A 14,817-nucleotide genomic window follows, 5' to 3' on the forward strand; every position below is an offset into this window, starting at 1 on the left:
CCCTTGTGTGCATGTGTGTGTGTTCATGCTCACACACACACACTCAAGGAGATCAGCCAACTCAACCTGTCCAGTAACCGTGGGTGTGTTTGAAGTAGATGCTAGGGAGATGGTGCCAAGAGAAGCAGCCATGGGCAGCCCCCATGAGTAGGGGAGGAGGTTTGGAGCGGGAGGGAGAGGCCTGGGGTAGCCTCTGGAAAGAAGCCAACTGCTTTCTACTTTCTGAGGTCTTCATGGGTTCAGCCTGTTGGCTGAACCTGCCCTCTCTGAGCCTCGGTTTTTCTGGCTGAGAATAGGAAAGCACTGCCCTGGGCAGGCCTTCCTGTCCTGGGAGCCTTTGCTAGTCATCTCCCCCGATCCCTAAGTCCTTGGCACAGTCCAGGGGGGCTCTTTGCAGGAGGCAGAGCAGAGGAACTGAGCCCATTGGACAGAGCAGGAACCTGGGGGAAAACATTGTCAGGCAGCTGAGCTTCCTGTGACTGCCATTTGGGGATGATCTTCCTCTCCGCCCTGGCCCAACAGGGAGCTTGAGCTACCCCTAACTTGCTGCTGCTTCTTGTCAGGAGCGTCGCTTGATTTTCTCTGAGACAAGCCCACCCGTCCAGCAAAATAGAGTCCCTCAGGGTGACGGTTGACTTCCTGAAGGTGCCTCTTGGCCTGAAGAAGCCAGTGCTGAAGGAGGTGGCTGTGGGGCCCCCCAAGAGGCCCCAGTCTGTGGCCCTGGAGCGCTACAAGGCACGGCGTTCAGACGCCATGGACACCGAGTCCCAGTACTCGGGCTATTCCTACAAGTCGGGCCACTCCCGCAGCTCCCGCAAGCACAGGTGGGCATGCGTGTGGGGTTGACATAGAAGGTGGAGGGAGGGTTGGGAACAGTTCAGAGGTAGGCAGCTGCAGGGGTGGTGAGGTGGGGGTGGCTGCTTGAGAGGACCTTGGTTCCCCCCTTGACTTTCTGTGCCTGTTCCTCTGGCTCTCTGCACAGGGACCGCCGGGACCGGCACCGCTCTAAGAGCCGAGATGGGAGCCGTGGGGACAAGTCGGTGACAATCCAGGCTCCAGGGGAGCCCCTGCTGGACAACGAGTCCACGCGAGGGGATGAGCGGGTGAGTGTCAGGGGGATGAGGTGGTCTAGCCCAGGCATTATCAGAGTTTCCTTGGAGAAGCTGGAGGCTTCATCAGTGAGGAGAAGGGTCTGGAAGAGTCTCTTTAGACAGAAGCCAGATTAGGGAGGGTTTCTTGTGTCATACTTCCCTCGACTTAGCGTCCCAAGGTAGGACTTGTTTCAGTAGAATTCCAAGAATTGCAGTAGGGATCCCTTTGGAAGCCTCTTCTTTCCTTATCTCCAGAGAGGTGAGGGTGACCTGGGCTGTGTAATAGGAATTGCCTGGTTCCTCTGGAGCTGGTGCCAGCCGTCAAGCGGTTGGAAGTCCCAGCAGGACAGTGCTGGTGGGCAGAGCCTGGGGGTGTTGGGGGAGTCTTGAGAAGCTGGCACTCCTGTGCCCTCTGCTGTCAGACGGTAGAATAGCATCACCTAGGTCTTAGGGAAAGGAGGTGTCGGAAGAGTAGATGGAGAAAGGGGCAGGGAGAAGAAGTGAGACTGAGGGGATGGAGGAAGACCCTGGAAGACAGTTCACCAGGACAGGGGTGAGCAGGTTGCTTCTGTACTCACCTCTGTAGCCCACTGTGCTCACCTGGTATATGGCAGAGGCAGGATTTGAGATGACACTGAGGTTGCCCAAGTCTCAATCCTCCTGTTCTTTCTTCTGGGGAGCATCTTAGCAGGTGGGAGACTCCCAGCTCTTTTTCCTCAGAAGAAATCTCTGTGGCTGACATTGGGAATTCCTGGGTCTTGGCAGCAGAGCAATACCTGAGGGAAATGTTCTTTCTCCCTTTTTCCCAATCTCTTCTCCCTGGGACCTGGTCTCCTAACTTCTTGAAGTGACCCTGAGACACAATCAGCTCACCTGTTTTGAGGGAGGAGTTCCCAAACCCTTGATCCTTGGAGAGGGTAGGCAGTATGTTTCAGGTCATAGGATGAGAAGCAGACCTAGTTCTTTGAGCTGAAAGCAGTCAATTCATCCACCTCCCATCTTTAGATCAGACTCTTCTCCCATCCTTGGGAGAGGAGATTCCTCAACCTCCCTAATCACTGTCCCTGCCAGGCTGTCAACAACACTCCCCATCCCCAGTGTCTCAGTCCTATGGCCTGAATTCCCTGGGTGACAGGCTATGACTCCATATACCCAGGCCATCCCAAGAGTGAAGTATGTGGGCACTGAAGGCCATTTGGCAGGATGGCCTCCAGCCACTGCAGAGAAACAGCCCAAGCAGACCACATTCAGAAATGTACCTGGGGACCTCAGCCTGTCCATCCCCTTGCCTCCAGGAGCAGGCAGCCCCTGTGCTGTGGGCATTCATATGGCCCAGCAGAGCCAGCCTCGCTGACCAGAGACCCAGAGTAGCCCTGAATCTGCACTATGTCCTTCACACCCTGCCCTGATCATTCATCCTCCCACCCCCAATCCGGCGTCCTCTTCTCTTCACGCTGCTTTTGTCAGGTCACTCCCTCAATCAGAAACTTACAGTGGCTCTCCACGGCTGGAGAATAGGTGCTCATTGCTTAGCCTGGCATTGCAGCAGGGCCTACAAAAGCCCCACCTTCCTGGCCATGCCTTGCTGTGCTCCTGCACATGGACCCCCTGCTCTCACAATCCTCTGGGTACCTCAGTTCATGCCACTTCTGCCCTGAGTGCTCCCCCTGTAGCTTCTGCTAGAATCATGGAATGCTGCAAAAGCTGGAATGAACTTAGGGCAGTACTTCTAGAATTTTAATGTTTGAGCGATTAATGGGGATCTTGTTAAAATGAAGATTCTGGTTCAGTAAATGTGGAATAGTCCTGAGGTTCTGCATTTCTAACAAGCTCCCAGGTGATGTCCATACTGCTGGTCCACAGATCACATTTTGAGTAGCCAGCCCTTAGAGATCATTTAGTTCAGTGATACTTGATCTTGGATGAACATTAGAATCATCTTGGGAGCTCCTTTAAAAAAAGATTGACAAGCAGATCCCACTCTCCAATAATTGGTATTATTTTCCAAGCTCCCTAGGTGATTCGAATGTGTGCAGCTGGGGTTGAAAATCACTAATTCAGCCCACCTTCTTCATGTCACCTGCCCCCAAGGGTCTACTCAGGCCCCACCATTCCCTGGAGTCCTGCCTGCATTGCCTGGCGAGTCTGCCCTCATTCGTCACTGCCTGAGCAGCTCCCTGCATGTCTTGTGTCCTCAGCTCTGAGGGTCGTTACTGCATGTGCAGTTTTTTCCTCTCTCACTGACCAGTGTATAGCTCTCCAGGGCCTGGGTCTCAGACTGGATACTGCAGACGTCAGACTTGGACACACAGTGGAGCTCAGTAAATACTTTGATGGTTGCATATTTGCTGATTACCCTCTCTTCTTTCTGCCTTCTCCTTTCCCATGCGTTCCTCTCTGTCTTCCCTCCCCTCATCCTTTCTCTTTTTTCTTCTCCTCCTTCTCCTTTTCTTATCCTTTCCCCTGCATGTGTGGCCGCCTCCTGCCTGTAGGATGACAACTGGGGGGAAACGACGACGGTAGTAACAGGCACCTCGGAGCACAGCATCTCCCACGATGACCTCACGCGCATCGCCAAGGACATGGAGGACAGCGTCCCGCTGGACTGCTCTCGTCACCTGGGCGTGGCGGCGGGGGCCACTCTGGCGCTGCTCTCCTTCCTCACGCCACTGGCTTTCCTGCTGCTGCCCCCACTGTTGTGGCGGGAGGAGCTGGAGCCGTGCGGGACAGCCTGCGAGGGCCTCTTCATCTCCGTGGCCTTCAAGCTGCTCATCCTGCTCCTGGGCAGCTGGGCTCTCTTCTTCCGCCGGCCCAAGGCCTCGCTGCCGCGCGTCTTTGTACTGCGTGCGCTGCTCATGGTGCTCGTCTTCCTGCTCGTCGTCTCCTACTGGCTCTTCTACGGTGTGCGCATCCTGGACGCCCGGGAGCGCAGCTACCAGGGCGTGGTGCAGTTCGCGGTGTCGCTGGTGGACGCCCTGCTCTTTGTGCACTACCTGGCCGTGGTCCTGCTGGAGCTGCGCCAGCTGCAGCCTCAGTTCACGCTCAAGGTCGTGCGCTCCACCGACGGGGCCAGCCGCTTCTACAACGTCGGCCATCTCAGGTGTGGGCGCGTGGGAGGCGGTGGGCGGGAAAGGGCATGGGCCGAGGCTGAGGCTGCCACGGTGGGAGGGCGTGGCGGTGGGCTGGGGGCGATGAGCTGGGAGGGCTGTGCGGAAACGAATTGAGTACTTTGCGGCATAGTAGGTTTTCACCGTTTACTGCTTCATGGGACGGTCTCGTGCACGGTCGTGGGGCAAGATGGGGCGTGAGTTATGAATTGGGAGTGAACAAGCAATTAGAGATGGGAAATTTCAGTGGAAGATGGAACAAAGGGGAAAGAGATGTGACACAAACAGGGGCTTTTGGAATCCATTTTCTAGCCCTTTCTTGGAGGCACAGCTTCTCGTGGGTATCAGTGAATGGCCACTGAGATGAGCTGGTCAAAGGAGGGACCCCCCCAGAGGAAAAGAGAAAGAGGAGAGTTCTTCAGCTCCCCCAAACTTGTGGATGGGGTGCCCTTCCCCCACCAGGCCATACAGAGCATCAGTGGCACTTCCTGGGTACTGTCAAGAACCTTGGGGGAATGCTGGAGGGGGATGAGGTGACCCTTGGCTGGGGATCCAGGCCCAATGCCCTTTCTCCCCTGGGCTTCAGCAGAGCAGGGAAGGACTAGCAGGCCCAGCCCTGGGAAAGGTTTGGGAGCCTGGTAAGTAGACCTCAGGCCCTGAGCCAGGCTTCTTGGAAGCAGCTTGTCCCTGTCCTGTGTCCTGCCCTGCCAGCCTGCCCTGATGTGTCCCTTCCCCTGCGCCCCTTGTCTGTCCCTTCTCCCTCCCCCTCCTGCCGTCTCCCCCACAGCATCCAGCGCGTGGCCGTGTGGATCCTGGAGAAGTATTACCATGACTTCCCTGTCTACAACCCTGCCCTCCTCAACCTGCCCAAGTCCGTCCTGGCCAAGAAAGTGTCTGGCTTCAAGGTGTATTCCCTCGGAGAGGGTGAGCAGCCCTGCTCCTCTGCCCCTCCCGCTCTTTTCCCAAGCAGGACTCCAAGTTACTCCTCTCTCTCACCCTTCTTCCCTTGCTTTCTCCTGTCCCCAGCCCATGTCCCCGCCCCTTCTCTTCTGTCATTTCCCTTGACTCCAGGTGGCTGGTCTTAACTGCTGATTCTACCTGCTTTCCCCTTATGCTATGGTGTGTCCCCTGATCTGGCTCCTGTGTCTGCTCATCAGCCCTAGTCTAGGCCCTTCGGCTCTCTGAGCTCCAGAACCTCCTGGGGAGGAACGTGTGCAGGACTCCTGCCCTTCCATTTCCTTCCTTGTTGCTTTCCTGTGGCCTCGCCCAGAAGTGTCCAGGAGGGCTGGGAATGGGAGTTATTGCTGGGAGGTGGGAACAGCTTCCTCTGGACATGTCGGGCTGCTGTCTCCAGAGCTCTTGGAGTGGAAAGAAGGGCCATGCTCCCGATGTGACCATCCCACTATCCTGTTCCTGTGCAGAAAACAGCACCAACAACTCCACCAGCCAGTCCCGGGCTGTGATTGCAGCGGCGGCCCGGAGGCGGGACAACAGCCACAATGAGTACTACTATGAGGAGGCTGAGCACGAGCGGAGGGTGCGCAAGCGGAGGGCCAGGTGGGTCTCTGGGGGAGAGGAAGACAGAGGGGGATTCCTGTAACTGCTGGAAGAACAAGAGCAGTAATATGGGTGTGTGTGTGTGTATTCGTTTTTCATTGCTGCCGTCCAGATTACCGTAAACTCAGAGGCCATAAAACAACACACGTTTATGATCTCCCAGTTTCATGGGTCAGGGGCCCTGGCCTCACTGGCTGAAATCAAGATAAGCATCATCTGAGCCTGGGCTGCTTCTCCAGGCTCACTGTTGTTGGCAGAATTCGGTTCCTTGTCGCGTGCTCCACAGGTAGTTCACAACATGGCAGTTCACTTTTTCCAGCAGGAAGTGATCTCTCTCTGACTTCTTTTGCCACCAGAGAGAGAAACCTCTGCTTTTAAAGAGCTCATGTGATTGGATCAGGCCCAACAGGATCATCTTATTTTAAAGTCAACTGACTGGGCACTTAAATTACATCTGCAAAATGTACCGAGATTACTGAATAACGCAGGGTGGGAATCTGGTAGAGGCGGGAGGACATCTTTGAATTGTGCCTGCCACAGTGAGGTAGGGACCTCAAAAAGGGCTGTGGGCCTCACGTGCAACAGCAGGGACTATGGCCTGACTAGACTTCCTACCAGGAGATCTTGAAGGCTTGCTCAGCTTGCAGTGCTTTTTTTTTTTGCCTACAAAAAATGAGGTTCTAGTTCCCACATTTTGTTAAATTCTTAAATGCTGTCCTCACGCCTCCCTTTTCCCTGTTCACACTATTACGTGAAATTAAGTCATGTCTGAAGAATATTTCTTGGTGCCCACTGCTTTGTCCATCACAGGCCCTGTTTGGTCCATTGGGATTTCCATGGGGAGGGGCAGAGTGCTTTGGGACTTGGCCATCCACCCCGCTCTCCGCCCCCCACCCCCAGTCTCCAGGCCTCAAGGGCATGAGGTAGCCCTTGACCTGTTCTTGCACGAAGCTCGTGTCCTCTGTAGCAGAACAAAGATCTCTAACTCCATTTCTGTGACATTCTAGCATGTCTCCAGTTCTCTCAGAAACGGCCCTCGTGGGAAGGAAAGCAGCTATGCCCCCTACCCTTTACCTTCTGTCCCGACTAGGGTCTTTGGATCTATTGTGCTGCCACCCATCATCACTCTTGGCACATAGGGGACCCTTTCCTTTCCCCATAACCTTCCTTGCTTGTAGTTGGGAGAAAACTTTTTCCCTTGGTTAACCTGAGACAGAAGGATCTTTTCAAAAGGCACTTTATTGAGAAACTTGAGGGAAGCAAAAGAATAAACAGAGAAACCGTAGACATGCACAGATGCACACACAGTTAGCCCAGAGTCCCATCCTGAGCTAAGTGAAGTTCCCAGGTTGCTGGGTTTCCTGACACCGGGCTACAGGCCTCTCTTCCTTTACTTGTCCTGCCGCCTCAAGCTGGTCCTACTCTTAGGCCAGGAGGGTTTTATTTTGTGTTTTGGTTTTTTTGGAATTCAAATACAGAGAATTGCATTAATCGCCCTTCTCAGCTCTTAACACATTGTTGTCATAGGGTTCTTCATAGTTCTTTATTCAACTTTCCCTTCTCTTCCAATCCCTGCCTTCACTCCACCCCACATTGTAGGCACCCACTTCAGTGGTGCCTGCATGTATTTCTTCAAAACGCGAGTGTATCCTTGCACAAATTTAGTGTTGGTCTGCTTTACTAAAAGCATATGCTTTTAGTAAATTGACTTCTTTTCCTGCTTCCTCCTTCACATACTGTTGTTGAGATTCATTCATGTTGTCTGTACATCCGGTTTGTTGCATCTTATCGCGCATGGTAATTAATAGAATCCTTTCTAATATCTGGATTATAGTCATCCTCCTCCTATTTTCCAATTTGATGAATAAGTAGTACATTATTAACATTTTAATTTGCATCTCTCTAATTACTAGCCAGTAACTACTACATATATTTTTTAGCCTTTCAGGCTTCTTGTGAATTTTCTCTTCACCTCCTTTGCCCATTTTTCTTTAAGGTTCTTGCCTTTTTCTTGATAGAAATTGTAGCGAATTCTTCCCATATTCTACATACTAATCCCTTATTGGTTTTGGGTGCTGCATATATTCCCCCCCCCACCCCTGTCAGATGTCAGTTAATGCTGCCTGTGCTATCATGGTTGAATAAAAATCTGTCATTTTGATGAAATCATGTCTATTAATTTAGGGCCTAATGAAGTGTGATTTGGGGTCTTATTTAAGAAGTCTTTTCCTAGGGTTTTATGGACTGCTTGGTCTTTCCTATAGCACAGTTCCTAGTTGTCTCTCTGGGTTTGACACTAAACTTGTCTTCTTTGAGTCTCTGGGCTGGGTTCACTGAGCTCTGTGGCTATTTCCTGTCTCCAGTTGGGGAAGGGCCGTACCACTCCCACCATCCACCAGCCCCCAGATGTCCAGCCCTTGGTGTCAGATGGGTTTGTATTGCTTTGGAGGGAGCACAAAGGCCTGGCCTCGCTTGGGCTGTTGGCAGGTTGGAGCCAGATGAGGAGAAGATGAGAGGTGGGCATCTGGTGCTGACCCCTCCTGTCCCCCAGGCTTGTGGTGGCAGTGGAGGAGGCCTTCACTCACATTAAGCGGCTGCAGGAAGAGGAGCAGAAGAACCCCAGGGAGGTGATGGACCCCCGGGAGGCAGCCCAGGCCATCTTCGCATCCATGGCCCGTGCCATGCAGAAGTACCTTCGGACCACCAAGCAGCAGCCTTACCACACCATGGAGAGCATCCTCCAGCACCTTGAATTCTGCATCACACACGACATGACGCCCAAGGTTGGCCACTGTGCTTCCTCTCTCCCCAGCTTCTGGTCCTCTTCTTTTTCACCTTCATTTTCCATTATTCTCTCACTTCTTTCCTCATGTCCACCACTCTCTCTCTCTCATCTTCATCTCCTTCTTATAATCTCATCCCTCATCCCTACCTCTTCCTCCCTGTCTGCATGGGGTGAAGTGAATGAGGAGAAGGGGGGCTTCAGAACTATTTGGGAGAATGGCTGAGACCCCTTTCTCATCTTTATAAGGGCTCTAGAGTTTCCCAGATCCAAAGTCCCACTTTTACCTCACCCACTCCACCTCCACCAGGTGGTCTTTGCTCTGTGCCTATTTTGAGCTGTTGCCCACCCCTCAGCTCTATTGCCAGCTCCCTAGAATTGCTTTCTCTGAGCTGCCCTTGGTGAACAGGTGACTAGAGATGTTGTACTTTAACCTCAACTCCTCTGACTCCCTCCTGGTGCACACATGCTTGGTGCTGATCATACAAGGTGTATGGGAAGGAAGGATGAAGGAGAAAGGGCTTGCCCGGGTCATGGTCTGGGGTAAGGAGAGGAGCAGAGGTTGGGGGCTCAGGGAGCAGAGCTCCAGTCCTGACTCTCATGAGCTTCATCACCTCTGTGGGCCCAGCTTCCTTATTTATAAAACAAAGGTCTGAAGCAGGTGATCTCACACCACTTCCTGCTCTAATATTCCAAGATCCTAGTTCATATGCATAGAGCTCAGGGACATCCATGCCCCAGGGATTGAAGGACAGTGGGTGGATGAGAGAGATTCCTACACAGCCCCTTCTCCCCTCCTCAGGCCTTCCTGGAGCGATACCTGGCAGCTGGACCCACCATCCAGTACCACAAGGAACGCTGGCTGGCCAAACAGTGGACACTGGTGAGCGAGGAGCCGGTGACCAACGGGCTCAAGGATGGCATTGTTTTCCTCTTAAAACGCCAGGACTTCAGCCTGGTGGTGAGCACCAAGAAGGTCCCATTCTTCAAACTCTCCGAGGAATTTGTGGATCCCAAGTCGCACAAGTTTGTCATGAGGCTGCAGTCTGAGACCTCAGTGTGACTGTGCAACAGCAGGGAGAGTGGGAGACTCTGGGGGGCTCCTGAGGGGGTGGGAGGGGGCTTGGCTTTCAGGCCTGGCCACATCCCTGCCACCCTTCATCCTCCTGCTCTTGTTTTTTTTACTTGAATTAACTTACCCTCCCCCCCCCCCCCCCCCCCCCCCCGTTTCCTCCCCTCCTTCTTATTGACCCTGTGTGATCCTGGGAGGCCGTCCTGCTGTGAACAGCACCTGGGGAGTCCCTCCACCCCTTTCGTATCACTCCAGGCCCTGCAGGAACCAGTGCCTCTCTCCCTCTCCTTCCCTAACCTTTCCCTGCTGACGATCTCTTCTGAAAGGGCACAGGGCCCTCCTGATTGTACCCTCATCTCCTGTTCCTCCACTTACAAACCCAGTTCTTTCCAGGGGCTTCTGATGGGGCTTCTCTGGGGGGCATGGATATGACTCCAGAGAGCCATGGTGCCAAACTCCTCCAGGGCAGCAGCTCCCCATCCTGTCTGCTCACCGTACCAGTAACAAACCCTGAGTTCCTGCCACATAGCCCCAGAGTTAGGAATCTCCCCACCAGGGTTATCTGCCTCCAGCTTAGAGCCTCCCGTCCCCATCCACGCATATTTAGAGCAAGGGAAGGTCTCCTCCTTTATCCAGAAATCTCTACCTTCCATTTCTGATTTGCATGGTCACCTGTGACCACAGGCAAACCAAGGTGGAAACTCTCTGGGACCACTTTTCCTGGACCTTATGGGAAGGAACCTTTCTTCCAATGTGTCTTTCCTAGGCAGCCTCTGAGGGGAAGGGCAGGATAGACCCCTGAGGTCTGGGAGAGACCCTTGTCACTGACCCTTGCCCTCAGAACCTGCCCTCACCTTTGTTTCTGCCCTTCCCAGTGAGGGATGACGTGTAGTAGACTCCTGCACAGACTGAGTGGCGTGCAGACCCTGACCCAACCCCTGTGGTCTAAGACAAACATTTTTCTTTCCTTCACCAGCCACCCTGAGACCTGCTGTCTTCTCTCGACTCCAGAGACCTGTCGCGTCACCTCTTCTGGGGGGAAGAGCCAGCAGCTCCCCTCATCCCCTGCCTTAAGTCCAGTTCTTTGCCTCAGGGGTCTCTTTTCCTGGCCCTTCCAGGGTCCCTTGCTCTTCACTCCCTGCCGAATTCTCTGGGTTCTGGGCTCCCTCTGTATTGGGGTTAGGGACCAGGATTATTGCCTTTTGTGGGTACTTAGCCCCTCACCTTGTTTTAGCTTCCAAAGTCTTTGTACCAAATCCAAATTTTCAATAGTTTAGGTCTCATTTTGAGCAAAATTTGATGGCCCTGTAATACATATTTTTTATGTAAATCTGAGCCTTTAAATCAGATACTTTTAAATTACGTAGTTTTCACAAAGGGGAATGGAAATAGGAAGCACCCATATACATCCAGCCAGGATCCACGTGGAGGACCATTCTGATGGCTGGAATGGAGCATGACCCTGGGCCAGTCCTCTGAATAACTCACAGTGCCCCTTCAGAGGCCCTTCTTTCCCCAAAGACATTGTTGGTCCCTGCCTTGCAGAGCACGCCCTGGGGTAAGATCTCTATTGATCTCTTACCTGGGAGGCTTCCTCTCTGCCTAGTGGCAGCCCTGGGGTGATGGAGCCTAGTGATAGGGGGTTCTCCCGCTGTCCTTTCTGCAAAGGCACGACTGTCCACCCACCACTGGCTAGAGAGGGGCTCATAGCCATTGTCCCTACTGGGATGAGGTGCAGGGCTGACTTGGGCAGGGCCTCGGGCTAGGGCTGAAAGTTTTTGGACAGGCCTGTGTGAAATCCATTCTGCACTGGAGGTCCTGAGAAGGTTTCTTTTCTTCTCTTCAAAAACCTGATTTCAGAGGAGTCCCTTCCTGTCACATAAATACCTCACTATCCTGGAAAACAGGGCCTGGATGGTGATTGGGGTCATGGCCTTTGTGGGCAGGAGGGGGTGTGGTGTGGTTTGAGGAGTGGGCTGAGGTGGGGAGAGGGAAAGTGTTTGGAATCTTAGTTGCTGCCCTAGGTTAGGGGTGGAGGAGTGTTTATTTTAAAAACCTGCCATGTTTTTAATCACTGTGATTTTTTTCATTCCTTTTTCTTAAACAAAAAGAATTTTTTTCCCCAAACTCTCTCTCTAAGCACTAAGGGCTGTGACTGAGAATGGTAGCGTTTTTTGGTCCTTTGCGTCAGAACTGTGGTATCTTTGTCTTCTTTGATTATTATTATTATTATTATTATTATTTTTTAAAACTTCAGGATAAATCGTCAAATGTGTGGCTGTGCGTTTGTCTTTTGTTTCTCCTGTATGGGAAGTTGTCTTCATGCTGTGAACTGCTGTGGGGGGTGCAGCTGACTCAGTTTCTCCGAGCAGTTTCCCCCACTATGCCTGTCCCACCATTCGGTGGATTTTCTCATTCTTCTGCTGCAAGGGTGTGCCTGTCTCTTGCACTCGTCCCCCCACCCCATGTCACCATAAGGGATGTCGTGCTGGGTCTCTCCAGCTGTCTTGTTTCGAAGACTTCGGGGCGTCCTAGCTCATCCCTATGAACCCACTCGGCCTTCCTTTTCATAACTTTAGAACGCTTTCCCTTCTTCCCTCCACACCAGCACATGGTGCCTCGGTCCTTCGCCTACCTCGCAGTCTGCACTGTCCCCACTGGCCTCTTTCTCCTAAACTAGTCTATGCTCTCTCTGTTCATTCTTGTTTATTTCCCTCTGGTCTCTCATTTCTTCTTCCCACCCTCCTCCATTTCAGCCCTTAATTTTTCACTTCCCCATCCCCACTCAGTATTCCCAGTGCAAACCCTGATACAACACTTGTGATGAGACTTTGGGATCCCTGGAACCTTCCCATCTGGGACATCCATTTCCCAGGGTTTGTGCATCTCTCCTTCTCTGCTGGGCCCAGATGAGCTCCCTTGCCCCTCCATGGTGTCCATCAGTCTGTCTGTCTTCTCTTTCCTCTGCCCTCCCCAGGGGGCAGTATCTGCTGATGGATTCAGTCCTGGTGTGTGATTGTTGTGATTTGTTCTTCTGTGTGCAAAAGGAAGGGGGCTTTTTGAGTCCCTTCCAAGTGAGATTGTAAATGTAGAATCTTCCACTGTTGGATCTAGATTTTTTTTTTTCTTTTTTTGGGTTACAGAGCTGAGACCTTGTGCATGCATGTAGAAAATTGTATAATGTAAATTTTTTTTTTTAATATATAAAAAGCTTGTTTTTACAGTTTGCGGTGGATCTAAACATTATGGCAATTTTAGGGATTTTTTCTTAAACATAGCAACTAAAACTGTACAAATTTTTTTTACATAAAATAAAGACATTTGACTTTTGTGGGGGCATTCTGTTACTTTTCTTTTCTTTTCTTTTCTTTTTTTTTTCCGAAATGGGAACAAAAGAGGGCCAGGGAGGAATGAATATATGTTCCTTGTGAGGGAGTGGATAGGCCAGGAGGGGGCAGTGTGAGCTCGTTATGGCTCCACAATTCCTCGGGATATGTAGGCAAGAAATGGGAGAAGGAAAAAGAAAATTATGAGGAGGAAAATGCAGTGGTGCTAAGGAGATTAGTACAAAGAAAGGGATTAACAAGAGAAGAGGAAAAAGGCCCTAAATGCATTGCAGAAGCCTCTGGGGCCAACCCTTCCATTACAGGCCCAGAGGCCTAGGGAGACAGAATGATCTTGGGGAACAGAACTGAGGCACCCTCCACAGGCTCGCCACCCAGGGCCACCTGGGGCAGCCACTTCCAGCACCAGCACTCCAGCTGCTTTGGCTGCTCCAGCTGTGGCTAAATTAGCCCTGGGTATGGCTGGACCTGCAGCTTTGGAAAATACAAGCTGGTAGCCTTGGCAAAATCCGTGTGGTGTTAGGTCTGCAGGCTCCCAGAATGCCAGAGCTCTGAAGGCTTGGGAACCTCGACCCCGATTTCAAAGGATGTATGGAAAAGCCTGGAAGAGATCTGTTGCAGACAGCTTTTGCTAGAACAGTGTCGAGTGGAATGTGGGGTCAGAGTTGCAACAGGAAAACCGCAACAGTGCCACACCTAGTGGACCCATGAGAGTGGGACCATGATAGAGACCCCAGACCTGTGGAGCTACCAGAGAGGAACGCCAGCCTGAGAGAGATGAATTGTGGCCTGAGACCAGGAAAGCCATAGGAGCAGAGCTGCCCAAAGACTTAGGGACCCAGCCCTCACACCAGCGTGCAGAGGACATCGAACATGGAGTCAAGGTACATGATTTGCCAGCTTTGGGTTTAATGCCTGCCCTGCTTGGTTTCATACTTGTTTAGGGCCTGTTACCCCATACTTTTGGCCTATTTCTCCTTTTTTGGACAGGAATGTGTACCCTATGTTTGTCCCACCATTGTATCTTTTCAGTAGATAACTTGTTTTGATTTCACAAATGGGACTTTGAACTTTGGACTTTTGAGCTGAAACAAGTTAAGACTTTGGGGATGAAATGAATGTATTTACCTGTGAGAAGGACATAAACTTTGGGGGCCAGGGGTGGAATGATATGGATTGTGTCCCCCAAGTTTTATGTATTAGTAGCTTGATCTCCACTGTGACTGTTAAGAGGGTGGGATATCTTATTATAGTAATTGAGAAGTGGGGCCTTGAAGAGGTGATTAGACTCTGTGAATGGATTAATGATGGTAGTCATGGGTGTGGTTCTGAGGGCTTTAAAAGGAGAGCAGTGAGACTGTCTCTCTGCTCTGACATTTTCTGCCACGTGAGACCCCCCACATTGTTGTAAAGCCATCAAAGAAAACCCTCACCAGATGTGTTCTCTGGACTTTGGACTTCCCAAGCCTCTGAAACTGTAAGCAAAAAGTTTTGTTTTCTTGTTAAAGAGAAAAAAAGAAAAAAGAAAAAAGAAATTGCTTATTCTGAACCCTGATTCTGAGGAGAGAGAAATAAAAGAATGTGAGGACTCAGCCTCTCCCTGGAGTGGTTGTTAGGATAAGGAGGAAGGAAAAGTTATTTGATGGGTACATCCTCTGGAGCAAGCTTGTGTCTGTGTGTCCTGTAAATGAGGGAGAGGAGTGGAATTCTGAAACATCTTTCTAAAACAGAAGGTACCATAGGAATTTCAGGGAATAGCTGATGATTTCAGTCAATAGTGACAGCTCATAACACTTCATTGAGAAGAATCCCTGAAGTATATCTCTTAGTTCTGAATACATCTGCAGACCACTGTTCAGTTGTC

The 14,817-nt window shown here is 51.5% G+C and overlaps 1 protein-coding gene across 3 annotated transcripts; it reads left to right on the top strand.

The window, feature by feature from the left end:
• Positions 1-753: 753 nt before the first annotated feature.
• Positions 754-9,600, top strand: VANGL2 (VANGL planar cell polarity protein 2). Of its 3 annotated transcripts, none has more exons than XM_063107031.1 (7): positions 754-824; positions 983-1,109; positions 3,584-4,191; positions 4,986-5,126; positions 5,627-5,755; positions 8,307-8,538; positions 9,340-9,600. In XM_063107031.1, exons 1-7 carry the CDS (start codon positions 754-756, stop codon positions 9,598-9,600), a joined length of 1,569 nt encoding a protein of 522 aa, XP_062963101.1. The 3 variants fall into 3 exon arrangements, with proteins under 3 accessions (XP_062963101.1, XP_062963100.1, XP_062963099.1); XM_063107030.1 differs by having other exon boundaries at positions 983-1,103; XM_063107029.1 differs by having other exon boundaries at positions 983-1,103; positions 4,986-5,122; positions 5,620-5,755.
• Positions 9,601-14,817: the final 5,217 nt, after the last annotated feature.

The sequence above is a fragment of the Cynocephalus volans genome, chromosome 8 (assembly GCF_027409185.1).
Source record: "Cynocephalus volans isolate mCynVol1 chromosome 8, mCynVol1.pri, whole genome shotgun sequence".
Taxonomy (NCBI): domain Eukaryota; kingdom Metazoa; phylum Chordata; class Mammalia; order Dermoptera; family Cynocephalidae; genus Cynocephalus; species Cynocephalus volans.